The sequence below is a fragment of the Sus scrofa genome, chromosome 3, assembly GCF_000003025.6.
Source record: "Sus scrofa isolate TJ Tabasco breed Duroc chromosome 3, Sscrofa11.1, whole genome shotgun sequence".
In the NCBI taxonomy this organism is placed as follows: Eukaryota; Metazoa; Chordata; class Mammalia; order Artiodactyla; family Suidae; genus Sus; species Sus scrofa.
Window position 1 is genome coordinate 9,469,122 of NC_010445.4, and position 14,994 is coordinate 9,484,115.

Here is a 14,994-nt window from a genome sequence, read left to right on the forward strand (position 1 = left end):
TCCTGGGCCGCATCCTCAGTCTTCACCACCTTAGGGCCAGGTTCAGGCATCACCCATCTGATAAACCTGCCACTTTTCATCATCAGAGGAGTCTCCCTAAAGAAAACCACCAGTTGCTGTCACCCCCGGGGGCTCAGGGGTCCTTTCCTCCGCCCGGCTCCTTGGGTCTCCGTCACCTGCTTCCAGTGCCCTCAGCTGGCCCTCTCCACTCGCCACCAGGGTCCCCCCCTCGAGCCCTGCATGAGCTCCCCTTCACTCCAGCTCCACAGAGCCAGGCCTCCTCATTACGCAGTTTTATTAGGCGCAGTGCTGAAGGCACATCCATCAGAATTAGAGCCTTTCTGCCAAGATACAGAACATGTTTTAAATGGAGCAAAGAAATTTAAATGGGAAGAAATTATAGCATGAGTGAATTTATCCCTTTCAAGATAATCTTATTTAATAACCAAAAAACTCACAAAGATGTGCATTTTATCCAGCTACAAAGGCAGCGTGGCAGGTTATATATTGTGGTAATTACATGTTTGGGGTTTCATTCCTTCTTTAAACTAGATTTCTATTATTTCAGAAAAGTCAACCACTGTAGAAAAGGACTATTCATTTATTTCATTGCTGGGTGGCCCCATACACTGTAAAAATAGGTCAAGAACAGTAATCTAAATTGACTGCTGATAAATAATTAAAGCTAATGGAATTTTCTCAAATCTGTGAACTAAAATCTTTGAGAAATTGCCAGGCCATACTGTCTGCTGTTGTATAGAAAGATATTTTTTATTTAACACTTGAGTTTAAATGCCATCTGAAATTACTCCTTGTCTATCACAAAGACCGGAAGGAGTGTGTGTTGAGCTATAGAAGGAACCAGAAAGAGGGAACCACGTTCATAGCTGCCTGATTCCTCTGCAGATGACGAGACGGGAGGCGAAGGCTTCAGGAGCCTGGAACAAAGAGAAACGTCACTTCTCACTGCAGTGCATTCAAACGCGAATTCTGCGATCTGTGCATCTTACAATATATGTTGTTTTACTTTAAAAACCACACCTGGGAGTTCCCGTGCTGGCTCAGCGTTTAACGAATCTGACTAGTGTCCCTGTGGACGCGGGTTCAATCCCTGGCCTCGCTCAGTGGGGTAAGGATCCAGGGTTGCCATGAGCTGTGGTGTAGGTCACAGACACAGCTCGGATCCTGCATCGCTGTGGCTGTGGTGTAGGCCGGCAGCTCCAGCTCCGATTCGACCCTTAACCTGGAAACCTCCATATGCCGCAGTGCAGCCCTAAAAAGCAAAAAAAAAAAAAAAAAAAAAGCACACCTGGTCTGCACCCTTACGTGCCTGTTAAAGGGAGAATTCCAGCTCTCTGAAGTGACAGCCAGGGAAACGAGTACCAAGAACAGTCTTTCTTTTATAGATAATTATGATTCTCTCATCGGTTCTGTCAGGACCTGGTAGAAAATACACATGACAAACAGGCTAAGAGGTTATTTTTAGAGGAGGTAGCTTCACAATAAGAAAGCAGGTTGTTAGGTTACAGTCAATAAGACTAAACTTGGAGCTGATTTATTGGTAGCTTTTTCTTTATTAGTAGTGAAATTTCAGGCATCATCAGGGTATTTTAGAATCCCAAGAACATCAGAATAAAGATCCAATAACAGGTGCAGTTGGACAATATCTCTTCCATATTTTGGCTTGATGTTGGAGAGAGGGGGTCATTTTCTTGGTTCAGTTTGAGCAAATACCCTGGTTGAAAAAAATTACCAATTTGCTATTATTACTTTTTAGCTAAGTCGCCGCAGTTTTGCCGAACCGCATTGCTTTTATCTAAGTTAATGCTGTATTTACTCGGTTTTAACGTATTCGTAAACGGTGGACCCCTTTCTGAAATCAAACCTGTTTGCATTTTTTTCTTTTAGTATATACGTAGACATTTCTTGATTTTTAAAAAAAATGATTCCTTTCACATTGCGCCGTCTGGCACCCGCGTCACGTGTGTATGTAGCCTCTGGAATCTGAGTATTTGATATTTTTAAAGGCCTTTGGAACCCTTTATTCTGGGGTAGCCCAGGGAGCTGGGAGCTGCCGTGGGTGCTGCCCCTGCTCATGATGAGAATCCCGTTCTAACAAGGCTGAGGGCTTTTTAGGCGGCTCCTCGCACAGTGCACGTCCCGGGAGCAGGTGGCGTCGGAGACACTGGCGGAGACTTCGAGCAGCGTCTTCTATCCCAGACGGGGTAGGGACGCGAGACCGTGGAGCCAGGGCCCTGGGCAGGAGGGCTCTGCTGAGGCTTGAAACAAAGCCCCGGCAAGAGTGGCGTTTCGTCCACCGAGAAGACTCGGGGCCCGGAGGCAGGTGCTGGGAGGCGATGAGCGGGGCCGGCAGATACCTGCAGGGCGGAGGGGGCGCTGAGCCCTGTCACCAGGCCCTTCTCGGTCCCCTGGCCGACGCGGGGGCGGGGGAGTGGGGGGACCAAGTCTCTGGTCTCCCCCTCAGAACACCTTAGGCAGCAAGTCGAGAAGGTGCAGTCGCCTCGAAGCTCATCTCTTTCTTTTTTTTTTTTTTTTTTAACTCTTCCCATTTTCCAGTCTTTTTCTCACATGAAGTATGTACCGACAGCCTGCTACTAGTCATAACATTATATGTGCTCAGACAGCCCCTCTGGATGGCGGCTTGGGTGGGCAGCGCCTGGAGCCAGCCTCTGAAAACTCCTGATTCCACAACGAGGCACTGTCCTGCCCCGGGACCCTCGCAGAGGGGACGGGGTGGCCCGGGGAGGGCAAGCCGTGTGGCCAGGACGCTGCAGGTCTCCAGCCTTGGGTGGGAGGTTGGATCCGCCGATCCATAGCTTCCCAGCTCGCCTCGACGAGGGGACAGTTAGGTAGTGGCGGGGCTGTAATTTAAGAGAGACAGTCCCTCCACATTGCCTGCTCTACACGAAGTCAGCTGGGGGCTTCAGGTGTCTCAGAGTGAAGTATAGTGTTTTTTTTTGTTTTTTTTGTTTTTGTCTTTTTGCTATTTTTTGGGCCGCTCCCGTGGCATATGGAGGTTCCCAGGCTAGGGGTCTAATCAGAGCTGCAGCCACCGGCCCACGCCAGAGCCACAGCAATGTGGGATCTGAGCCACGTCTGCAACCTACACCACAGCTCACGGCAACGCCAGATCGTTAACCCACTGAGCAAGGGCAGGGACCGAACCCGAAACCTCATGGTTCCTATTGGAATCGTTAACCACTGCGCCACGACGGGAACTCCAAGTATAGTGTTTTGAAAACAGTTTATGTGTCTTTTCTGTTTCTAATGAGTTTATTAATCTAGGATGAGTGAGAGACACAGCACGCTGACAAAGAGTGAGTTAATGAATCTGGGATGCTTGTGAGAGACACAGCACCCTGACAAAGGAATATAGCAGCCCTAAGAACAGGCAAGGCTTTGTTTTTATAATCCAAGGAAAAATGTGGAGGGGAGAAGCCCACTGTCTGCCTCGTGTGGGGGGAGAGGTCAAGGTTTATATCCTTCGTTCCTCCTTCGACCCCGTGGGTTGGACCGGGACCGGGACCGCCGCAGCGCTCCTTCAATCACTTGCATATTAGCAAAAGGGTGGCCACGTAGATGGAAATTCAACTCAGGTTTCGGGAGCCCACCCCGTTTCCCCTAGTGCCCCCCCTTCGCCTCTCTTTCTGTCCTGGCTACATGCAGAAATGCTGCTCTCCAAGAAATAGCACCTCCCTGCCTTTCGGTAGCAAGAGTCAGAGCCCGTCCGTGTCTCTTGTCTCGTGTGCCCTCGCGTGGGGCGTGGGGCTGGAGTGTGACGCTGTGATGCACCTGGGCTTCCTTCCAGCCGGTGTAGCCTGTCGCCGGGTTACTGGATTCTTGTCTCGAGGGGTCCTGAGCTCGCTACCCACGGTCTCCCAAACGCCCTTCAAAGTCCCTTTCGCAACCAGTTTGTGTTTCAAAGACGCGCGAAACGAGGTGGGGCGCACGGTGAGCCCCTGTCCCACCCGCCGCCACCGCCGCCCTCAGCCCATCAGCTCTCACCCATTACCCCACCCCCGTGAATTATTTTGAAACACAAATCATATTCATCCATAAATATTTTAGTCTGTCTCTAAAAACAAGGGCCCTTTAAAAGAAAGCACCAGAGCTGCACCACCTGAAATATAGGCCACATCGTTTAAAAATAAAAACAACTCGGGGCCTGTCTTCACTGTAGTTCCTTTCGTGGCCACATTTTCTCAGTGACGATACACACACTTACTTACACGTTTTACCGCCTTCAGAATCAGAGCGAGGGTTAAAATCAGTGACATCTCGGTTTGATAAGCAGCATTTTTTTCTTGGTGTGGCAGAAAGCTCCGTACATCTCACCCGTGAAATATGCTTGGTGATAGAATGATTTTCTTTGACTCAACACCTAAAACATTTTCAAGTCAGAATTGCCTCACTTTGAGGCCTGAGCAACGAGGAGGGATTAGGGACCCTTATTTCTGATTTTTTTGTTGTTGTTAGGGCCACACCCACAGCATATGGGGGTTCCCCGTGCTCTTGGAGAGATGGTGTCATCACCAAAGAAGGCTAGGGGTCTAATCGGAGCTGCAGCTGCCAGCCTACGCCACAGCCACAGCAGCGCAGGATCCGAGCCACATCAGTGACCTATACCACAGCTCACGGCAACGCCACATCCTTAACCCACTGATGGAGGCCAGGGATCGAACCCCCATCCTCAGGGGTATTAGTCAGGTGCATTAACTTCTGAGCCACGACGGGAACTCCAAGGGAGTCTTATTTCCATTCGAAGATATTTCCAGTTCCAGGTGAGGGAGTAGCATGTAGGCTCCTCATGCATAAACATTTCCCAGGGTTTTAAATGCCGGCCAGTCTTATTTTTTTGCCTGGCCCCTGTCATACTCCTTTCCCACCTGCATGCAGTGAAGGAAGTGTGAGCTAAGACCAGGGGAGCGGGAAAGGCTGAAACAGAAGCCCTAGGGGTGAAGCTGCTGTGCCCACACCAAGACAAGGGTGCTGGCGGCCCTGTGGGAGCCACAGAGGAGAGCCTTTGGAGGTGCCCCCCACCCTGCCCCGTGCTCTTGGAGAGATGGTGTCATCACCAAAGAAGACAGGGCCCCACTCCTGGTCTGTGCCACGGAGGTGGGGGCGCCCCTGAGGGGTCTTCCATGTAGGCAGAGTCATTCCAGAGAGACTGAATTACAGCGGCGCGAAAGGGGAAAGGGCGTGGGGAAATTTAGTAAAACAGCCCATGGACTCTGGATTTTAAAATCTTCCGGAGGAGTTCCCTGGTAGCTCAGCAGGTTAAGGATCTGGCGCTGTCACTGCTGTGGCTCAGGTCTGATCCTTGGCCTGGGAACTTGTGCATGCCGCAGGAGAACCAAAATAAAATAAAATCTCCTGGGGAGTTCCCGTCGTGGCGCAGTGGTTAACGAAGCCGACTAGGAACCATGAGGTTGCGGGTTCGGTCCCTGCCCTTACTCAGTGGGTTAACGATCCGGCGTTGCCGTGAGCTGTGGTGTAGTTTGCAGACGCGGCTCGGATCCCGCGTTGCTGTGGCTCTGGCGTAGGCCGGCAGCTACAGCTCTGATTCGACCTCTAGCCTGGGAACCTCCATGTGCCGCGGGAGTGGCCCAAGAAATAGCAGAAAGACAAAAAAGAATAAAAAATAAAAATAAAAAAAAATTAAAAATAAAAATAAAAAAAGTAAAATCTTCTGGAAGTCAAGGTCACTTTATGACTTGGAAGATGCATTTCTAATTCTTGGCCTCCTTTTGTTTCCATGTGAGGCCTGGCTGTTCCTCTTCATATGCTTGTCCTTTCAAACCTCAACAGCTGTGTCCTGGGCACCATTCTTTCCAAGACACAGAGGTGGACCTGGGTGGCCACCAGCTCTGAGTCCACGATGTGAGATTCTGTGATGCCAGCCCTGGCATCGTGTTTCGGTACAGGCCAGAGAAGTGGCATGGGTACTGGTTGTGCCAGGCCTCAAAGAGGGCACGAGCCTTCCAGAGACCACCCAAGCCCTCAAAATGGGCAGAAAGTCAAAGATTCACGCCCTCTGGGTTCAGAAACTACGTGTCTTACGTCTCTGGCTGGCACCTCCCAGGTGCAACTGACTGCTGCATAGTGCTTGTGTCATTTTATTTCTGTTTTGCTGCTAAATCAGAATGGTTTCTCCGGCAAGAGTCCTTAGATAGAAAATTCCTCAACGGCGTTTTGTTGTTCCGATTTCTGATCTTCTTTTGGATGAATCGTGAATCGGCGGTTTGGAGAATAATGAAAATCCTTTTCACAGAGAAGCAGCTCTCGATAAACACTGCTTATTATCCGCTCTGTGCCCGAGGGAGGGAAGGTTGAACTGCCGTTTCTCTGGCTTTGCCCACAGACATCCGAGAGGAATAATCTCAAGGGCGTCGCTTGCTATGTGATGAGATGTTTGCTGCTTTTTTGCTCAATGCATGATACAGGATTGAAGAAAATCTGAAACAGCCCTGGAAAGCTGGCCACTGAATGAACTTCTGTCACCGCAAAATTTAAGGTTTTTGACCTCGAGTCGATGCCCTGATGGTCATTCGCGCCAGAAGGGTTCTTTCTGGTCGGCCTGGACTTGAGTTGGCCGTTGCGGAGAAGGGCGCGTGGCCGTTTGTGGTGCTGTCCAGACAGCAAAGGGCGCTCTGTGCTCAAAGGACATGAATCATGTCACGTCCTCGCTGAGCACTGATGGAGGGGCCGGCAGGTCAGCGGCCTGGGCCCTGTGTCCTTAATTGGGTACCAAACCAGGTAGTATTTGGAGGTAGCAGCACTGGATAGGGAATTTCTCAGACTGCCCAAAATAAAACCGGCCGGATGGGTGATTTTTTTTTCCACTGGTGACTCAAAGTACAGCAGTTTGCGTGTGTCTGTCTGGGTGTGACTATTTAGGGCCTTTTTTTCTCTTGAGCTTTCTGCAAATAGATGTGCGTACTGGAGTCCAAACACGCATCTCACGGGTTATTTTAGCGGGTCTGTCTTGAGATGTGAATACACCCCGGGACAGGATTTTTGGAATATGCTGCGCTGGCTGAATATGCGGAGACGAGTTGACTTTATTTACTATGGTTGTGAGGCTGACCTTCTTTTTTATGGGCCACACAAGGCCACGAGGAGCCACCTGCCAGGCAGGCAGCCCAAACTGAGATGTGGGGGAACGCACCTCCGTCTTCAAAGACTCAAGCCCAGAAAAGAAGGCAAACTGTCTTGTTCATAATTTTTATATCGATTACACAGGGGGTGGTAATGTTTGGGATTATACTGGGTTAAGCAAAACTAAAATGGATTTCATCTGTTGTTTTTTGTGTGTTGAGACATGTTAAGCCACACAGGTGACCAGGGCTGCATCTGTGTTGGCAGCGGCACTGCCCTGGGGGAGGGAGCCCAGCCTCGAGGGCTCACTTCCAGGCTGCTCAGTCTCCCACTCGCCCGGTTCTAACGCTCTGTGAGAGATGGTTTGCTCTTGAAGTTATTCATTCAGCATCATTTCACGTGCTCCAACTTTCCCCTCCGTGTGCCAGGCCCTGGTCTCTCTACTGACCGGTGGTCCGTGGGCCGCAGAGGGTGCCTTGTGCCATGGGGTGGGGGAGCAGTTTGCACTGGGGCCCCTCGGGGGACAAAGGCCCTGGCATGGCATGTAACCCGCTTCCATGGTCCAACCTTCTGGAGTTTTAAGGCTCCTCGTGCCTGGGTTTCCTTGGTAAAATATCACTCAGGCCTGCACTGGATGCTGGAGATTGGGGGTGGGGGTGGGGACAGGGACCAAAACCCATCCCCTGCCCTCCAGCAGCCCCAATCTGGACGAAAGAGGATGCCCGCCTAACTGTGACCACAGCCGCCTGCAGAGACTAGAGTTAGCGCTGACAAGAAGTCGTCCCTCACGTGATCTGGGGCCTGGCTGCTTCTGGTTCTGCACAATCCAGGCCAGGCCTGTTGGAGGTCTTAGGGTCCCCTCTCAAGAGCCCAGGGGCCATCAGATGCTGCCAGCTGATGCATAGAGCCAGGCGGGCCCTCGGCCACCCCCCAGGGCTCCCACACACGGCTCTCTGGAAAGCCAGGCCCCCCGGTTCCCACCAGCAGTGGGGAGGCCAGTGGCACATGGAGGTTCTCGTCCTTGACCTGTTCCCGTCTTATTTTTAAATTAGATTAATGGGGGCCTGTGGCCTTTTGAGAGGAAGAGTCCCACAGCTCTGGGCCGGCACGGGCGCGTCCGGGAGGACGCAGAGGGTGCAGCGACACCTCATCAGCGCGTCGCCTCCATCAGCGTCAGCCTTTGCGGGAAACGGAGGATACGCTCCCTCCATCGTCTTGTGTGTGTGACCCGAGGGGCTCAGGGCGATCGTCCTGCCTGTTCGTCCTTGCCTGGGGGAGGCGAGGGGCGTCCCGAGGGCTCTTCTGCCTTCACCCCCTCCCCGTGCAGAGAACCCAGGCCGGGTCACCCACTCCCCGGACACAGTGAGCTCCCTGCGTTTAGACTTCCTGAGTCATCACCTGCAGTGGCTGCATTTCTCCCCCGAAGTGAGGCTTATTCCTTGCGATGAAAGTGTAGGCGCCTGGGCACCGCCCAGGACCTTCCCCGTCACTCGTCACCCTTTGCGTCCTCCTTCCCCTCGGCCTCCCTGTCCGTGTTGGGTCTTACCTTCCGAAGCGCACGGGGGCCAAAGGAGATGGTGCATTAGATGCCTGCCCCTGCTGTAGCAAACTCAGAAGTTTGTCACCTGACAGTGCTGGAGGCCAGAATCCAAACTAGGTCTTGCTGGGCTAAAGCAGGAGGTCGGCCGAGTTGTTCCTTCTGAGGCTCCGGGAGTGGCCGCCCCGCCTCTTCCAGCCTCTCGCCGCCTGGGAGCCTTGGCCTTCGTCCCCACTCCCCACGTCGTTCTGGCTCCACCTCTATCCCACCCCCCGCTGACCCCCACCTCCCGCTTCTCTCATAAGGACCCTCGTGATTACATCAGGCGCACCTGCATAACCCAGGATCATGTCCCCAACTCGAGGTGTCCCTGACCTAATCACACCTGCCGAATGCCCTCGACCACGTAACCCGGCGTGCTCGCAGACGCTGGGGGTTAGGACACAGGCGTCTTTGGGGGCCGTTAGCGTGCCCACCGCAGATAGCCTTGCTTATTTAAGAGGAGACTGGCGAAGAGTGTAATTCTTTACTGTCTTGATCTCGGTGTGAAGATAGAGAACATGACCCAGTGGAGGAACAGGGGGACCTCTAAGGAAATCACGGTGTGACCTCTAAGAATGCAGCCTAGGAGTTTCCCGGTGGCCTTGTGGTTGAGGATCTGGCATTGTCAGTGCCGTGGCTCAGAGTCAATCCCTGGCCCAGGAATTTCCGCATGCCATGGGTGCGGCCAAAAAAAAAAAAAAAAAAAAAAAAAACAATCTATAGGAAAATGTATAATTAAAATGGAAATTATAATTCCTCTTGAGCAAATACCTTGACGAGGTCACAATTCCAAGCAGTGTGGGTTGGTTTCGTTTGGCAGGGAGCGTCTGGTACAGCCCTGTCGGGCAGGTCGCTTCGCAGTGGTGAGGTGTTCTTCTGTGTCTTGCTGTCTGTCCAGCCTCGAGTGGCTCTTGAGTGCTTGAAATGTGGCTCCTGCAACTGAGGAACCAAGTTTTTTAAATTAGGTTACATTTGAATACAAACAGCCGGTGGCCACTGTATGGACATCTGGGGCTGGAATGAGGGGTGGTCCCTTGGGTCTGTGATGGGTTTTAGGAAGCCCTCAGTGCAGTACATCAGAATTTCCTCCCTCAGAGAAAGGGCACTAGCTTTCCGCAGAATCTTAGAAGGGCTTCAGGACCCCAAAAGGTTATGGGCCCCGGTCCAGAGGAAAATGACAAGGGACAGCGCCCCCACCGAGTACCTGGGGCCATTCCTCCTAACACTGCAGCCAGACCACTGGGGTGGCGAGCTGGATTCAGAGCGTGGGGTGGCGGCTCCCTGGATTTGGGTGCTTGGCTAAAGGAACCCAAAATACAGTCAAGCAGGTGCCAAAAGGGCAGATGCCAGATGAGCCCCTGTGTACACACAGCTCAGCTTGAGGCCGAGCAGGCCTGGGGCTGCGGCTCCACAGAGATGCGGGGGCCGTGTCCCCCATCCCTCCCTTGTCCCCCACAAAGCTGGGTGCCGCCTCCTCTGCAACAGGGCTCTCCATCGCCTCTCCTGCCCTCCCGTGGCCCCGGGGCTCTTTTTCTGAAATGGTGCTTTGCTTTGTTCCGTGTGATGGTTTGATTCGCGCATCCTCACCGGTTCGAGTCAGTTTCACTTAGGCGACTACATCGGCCTCGCAGCTTCCGAAACAGGTCGATGCTCCGGCCTTGGCCCGGACCTGCTGAGCGGGACCTGTCTCAGTAAAGGAGACGTTGCCTCATTTAGTCCTTTCGAGTATTTGAAGCGCTTTCTCAATTACTTCATTTTTTTTCTATTTTTTTTAAAATTGAGATAGAATTGACATATTGTGTAAGGTGTACAGCATATTGGCTTGATCCATTTATGTATCAGGTATCACTGGTCTAGGAGCATCATCTAACACCTTTATTTGCCACATCGGAAGCGTTCTTTTTTGGTTTTTGGTTTGGGGGTCTGGTTTTTTTTTTTTTTTTTTTTTTTCTGTCTTTTTAGGGCCGCACTGGTGGCCTCTGGAGGTTCCCAGGCAAGGGGTCCAATCGGAACTATAGCCGCCGGCCTGCACCACAGCCACAGCAATGTCAGATCTGAGCCAAGCCTGCAACCTACACCACAGCTCATGGCAACCCTGGATCCTTAACCCACTGAGCGAGGCCAGGGATGGAACCTGCCTCCTTATGGATGCTAGTCAGATTCGTTAACTGCTGAGTCACAACGGGAACTCCAGAAGCGTTCTTCTTATGCTGAGAACAGTGAAGAGCTAGTCTCTTAGCAACTGGAGTTTATAAACTATTGTTGACCATAATCACTGTGTTGTGCATTATTGAATTATTTCACCTTAAATAAAGTAAAATAAAATAAAACGTTCCCATGTCCTGAAGGGGGTACCTGTGACTTAGGATAAAATTTCTGGTGACTGTCAGGCACGGATTTGAAATCCACATATTTCCCATTTATAGCCCTCAGAATTAATGGCTCGAATGCAGGATGGTGACCCGAATCCATTTCAGATACCAACAAGTCAAACCTATGTCACAGCATTTTCTTTTATTTTTTAATTTCTATTTATTTTATTTTTGTCTTTTTTGCTTTTTCTAGGGCCGCTCTTGTGGCATGTGGAGGTTCCCAGGCTAGGGGTCCAATGGGAGCTGTAGCTGCCGGCCTGCACCACAGCCACAGCAATGTCAGATCTGAGCCAAGCCTGCGACCTACACCACAGCTCATGGCAAGGCCAGATCCTTAACCCACTGAGCGAGGCCAGGGATCGAACCCGCACGACGGGAACTCCCACATTTTATTCTGAGCAAATTATCTGAGACTGACACCAGCAAAAACTTTAGTCGGTAGCACCTTCAAAGCAAGGCGTGTGTACCCAGGACTCCAAGGCAATCAAGCCTCATGATATTCTCAAGAAAGCTCAACTCAACTATGGGGGCACCCCCCGTTGCCCCTGCTTCTGCTGTACGAGTGAGGGGCGGAACAGGAGGGGCGCTGGCCCTGCGTTGCGCAGTGATACTCAGCTCTGAATCCGAGGCTGTTTTTCGGAGACCTTAACGAATGTTTTCCTTCTCTTTTCTTCTTTGATGGCTGTTCCTGACCCACCTTCTCGCACCAGGATTTGCGCAAGCAGGTAGCGCCGCTGCTGAAGAGCTTCCAAGGGGAGGTAAGCGTTTCTGTTTATTTTCCATCCCGAGCCCCCTTCCTGGCTCAGCCCGTTAAGTCAGCGCCCCCGGTGCAGGGTGCTGGCCCACATGGAGCCTCCCCAGATGCGCCCACCCGACGGCGTGCACCTTACAATCCTCGAAGTCACATGTCCCACACTCAGAGCCTGCGAGGAGGGGAGACCGGACTCGGGGTGTCGGAGGGGGGCAGCGCAACTGGGGAGAAGCGGCTGGCGGTGCATTCCCCCCACCCCCAGGGACTGAGCTTGTTCAGGCGACAACCCCGAGGAGCCCATGAACCGTCCTGGACTCACCTGTCCCCTGAGCTGGTCTGGGGCTGCCCCCACGAGGCCTCCCCTGCGGAAGGGATGTGCTCCAGCAGCCTGGTGCCTTCCTCACAGCCACGAGGAGTAGGTTTAAGCTCAGTACAAGCAAGTGTTTTATGATGGATCCTTCCAGAAAAGGGCTGTGCAGGATGGCAGGCAGGTGGCCAGTCATCTGAGCTGTGCTCGTGCCCTGAATGCGGTGAAGCCACAGAGAGTGGGCGGTCCAGGTGGGTGACATGCCAGCTCCTATCAGCCCTCTGTGTAGCGACTCGGTGAATTTTAGAAAACCAGAAATGTTGTGAGTGTCACAGAATTATTCCCTCTCAGTGGGGATGATGGAGACAGCGATGGTATCGAGGAAGTAAGATTTTCTCAAGTCCTCTAAAGAACCCACCTGGGTGGCATCTTAGGAGTTTTGTGTTCTTGCCGCTTCCCTACTCACGGAGAGCCGGGAAGGGGGCAGGAGGCGGGGGACTGAGGTGGCGCGTCCGGGAGTGACACGAGGTGGCAGGCGGTGCGGGCGCCCTCTCGGATGCGTGGCCTGGCTGAGAGGCTGGAATCCTGGACCGAGAGGTCGGGGCTGCCATTTAGCATATTCTTCTGCACGCGGGTGACAGCAGGGCATTTGCTCGGGAGACAGCAGAGGAGGCCATCGAGGTGATTCCAGGGCAGCGAGGGGCCATGTGTGACCCCTGGTGATCCGCCGGTGATGCTGCAGATTTGAGAGCCCTGCAGGTGGGGCGCCCTCTCTGTTGCTAATTTCCTGCTGCAGGAAGCCCCCACCTCCCTGTGCTCGGCTGCATAAGACACAGAAGGACCTCCAGAGCCCAGGTCTTGATTGTCTTTCCTCAGAATTGGATCTCCAAGCCCTCGTTTTCAAGCTCTCACCTTACACCTACCCACGTCTGATCCAATCTCTTCTGCCTGTTCAGCAGCTTTGATGAGACCCATTGGCTTAGTGCTCATCTGGCTGAAAAAGCTCAGCATGCCCTTTCTGTTTTTTGCTTTTTTGTTTTTTCTTTACAGTCCACATAAAAGTAGGGAGATTGGTGTAAGGAACACCTGGGCACCCTCTGCCCAGACTCGTCACCTGTTAACTTTAGGCCACCTCTGCTTCCCTCCCCCCCGCTCCCTGCTCAACATGTAAAAGTAATTTGCAGATAGGAGGGTACCTCACCCCGAGGCTCACACCTAAGAAAAGAATACAAACGTCATGAGACCTAATATTCTATCCAAAATCAAATGTTCCCAGTTCCCCCTAAAATATCTTTTTTTTTTTTTTTTTTTTGTCTTTTTGCCACCTCTTGGGCCACTCTTGCAGCATATGGAGGTTCCCAGGCTAGGGATCCAATCGGAGCTGTAGCCACCGGCCTACACCACAGCCACAGCAACGCAGGATCCGAGCCAAGTCTATGACCTACACCACAGCTCATGGCAACGCCGGATCCTTAACCCACTGAGCAAGGCCAGGGATCGAACCCGCAGCCTCATGGTTCCTAGTCGGATTCGTTAACCACTGCGCCACGACGGGAACTCCTAAAATATCTTTTATAAATGCCTCGAGCTGCGTTTGATTGGAGATTTTTCTCTTTTGACACAGACACTCGCTCCAGCTGCTCACCTTCGTGGTTGTTACTGATTTTTAAAGACTCTAAGCCAGTTGTGTAGATCCTCTCCCATTCTGGGTGGGGCGATGGGTTTGGTTCTGGCTATATTAAATTTAAAAATGCCTGTGAGACATCTAGCCTTCCTGTTTGCCTGTTTGTAAAAGGCTGTTTACAAAGTGAATATTTTTATAGCACCACTAGTATCTACCAAGCCTCTGCTAATTGCTATATTTATATTAAATACTGCGTACTTTCTAATAAGCTGGTTTGAGTAGAGGGGGCTGAGTCCTGCTCATTTCTGAAGAATGAGCTTGCACAGCAGCAGGGAACTGCACAGGGGCCCGGGATGGAGCGTGCAGGAGTCACACCCTTCATTAGTGTCTGCTGCTGCAGTTTTATTTAGCACATGTACTCTTGGAGTTCATCCCAAGGTGCTTGCGCTCCCCTGGGAAAAAGCACCGTGTTAGTGAAAATGTGATCTTTGCCTCGGAATGAATTCTGACCTTACTTGAGGGCCCGCAAGGGAAAATAAATAAAAAAATAAAGATTTCAGACAGTGAGAGATTCACAGAGGGCTTTAGAGTTCGTGCAAAACCCCGTCTTTGTCGTGTGTCCTGACGTCACGGGGACGCCAGCCTGGCCAGGGTGCCGCTTCCCCCTCCAGTGTTTTCTCATGGTCCTTGGTGTAAATCCAAGCACCCTCCTTCCTGTGGTTTGTGGGACCGCATGATTCAGCGGCTCCTTACCTTTCTAGATGCCACTCGCTACCTCCCCCGTCCCTGGGAATGCAGCTGTCCTGAATCTGCCAGGCTCTTGTGCACTGGGCATCCTCACCAGCCTCCCCATCTTGGCACGGCTGACCTGCTTCCCAGAACACCCCTGCCTCCTCCCTCTTGACCTGGCCCGCTTCCTCAAGGAAAGTCTTCTTTGAGCCCCAAGGGATAGGCCAGGTGCCCCCTACCACATGCTCCATGCTACTTGTGATCCACTTGTCATCGTGCCTGAGAGCTGTTTGTCACTTTGTCTCCGTTCCGTTTTCATCTGTAAAATGTATGGAGCTCGCTGCCGGGTGTTGTCCTATTGGCCCCTGTGTTCCTAGCACCCAGCACAGCAACTGAGAAGCAAAAAGTATATGGGTTCTCAAAATGGTTATTGATAAATGATTGAACAGCCAGGTTCCCTTGGAGGCAGTTTTTAAAACACTTTGCTTCTGTCCCGTCTTCAGGATCTGTTCA

At 52.0% G+C, this 14,994-nt stretch overlaps 1 protein-coding gene across 6 annotated transcripts in view; it reads left to right on the top strand.

Moving 5' to 3' along the window:
* CUX1 (cut like homeobox 1) overlaps positions 1–14,994 on the top strand; it is a 352,855-nt gene that overhangs the window by 151,977 nt on the left and 185,884 nt on the right. For all 6 annotated transcript variants that reach the window (XM_021086269.1, XM_021086267.1, XM_021086270.1 and 3 more), the window contains exon 3: positions 11,781–11,828. In XM_021086269.1, coding sequence (XP_020941928.1) covers positions 11,781–11,828 — 48 coding nt within the window. The remainder of the gene's footprint in view (positions 1–11,780; positions 11,829–14,994) is intronic.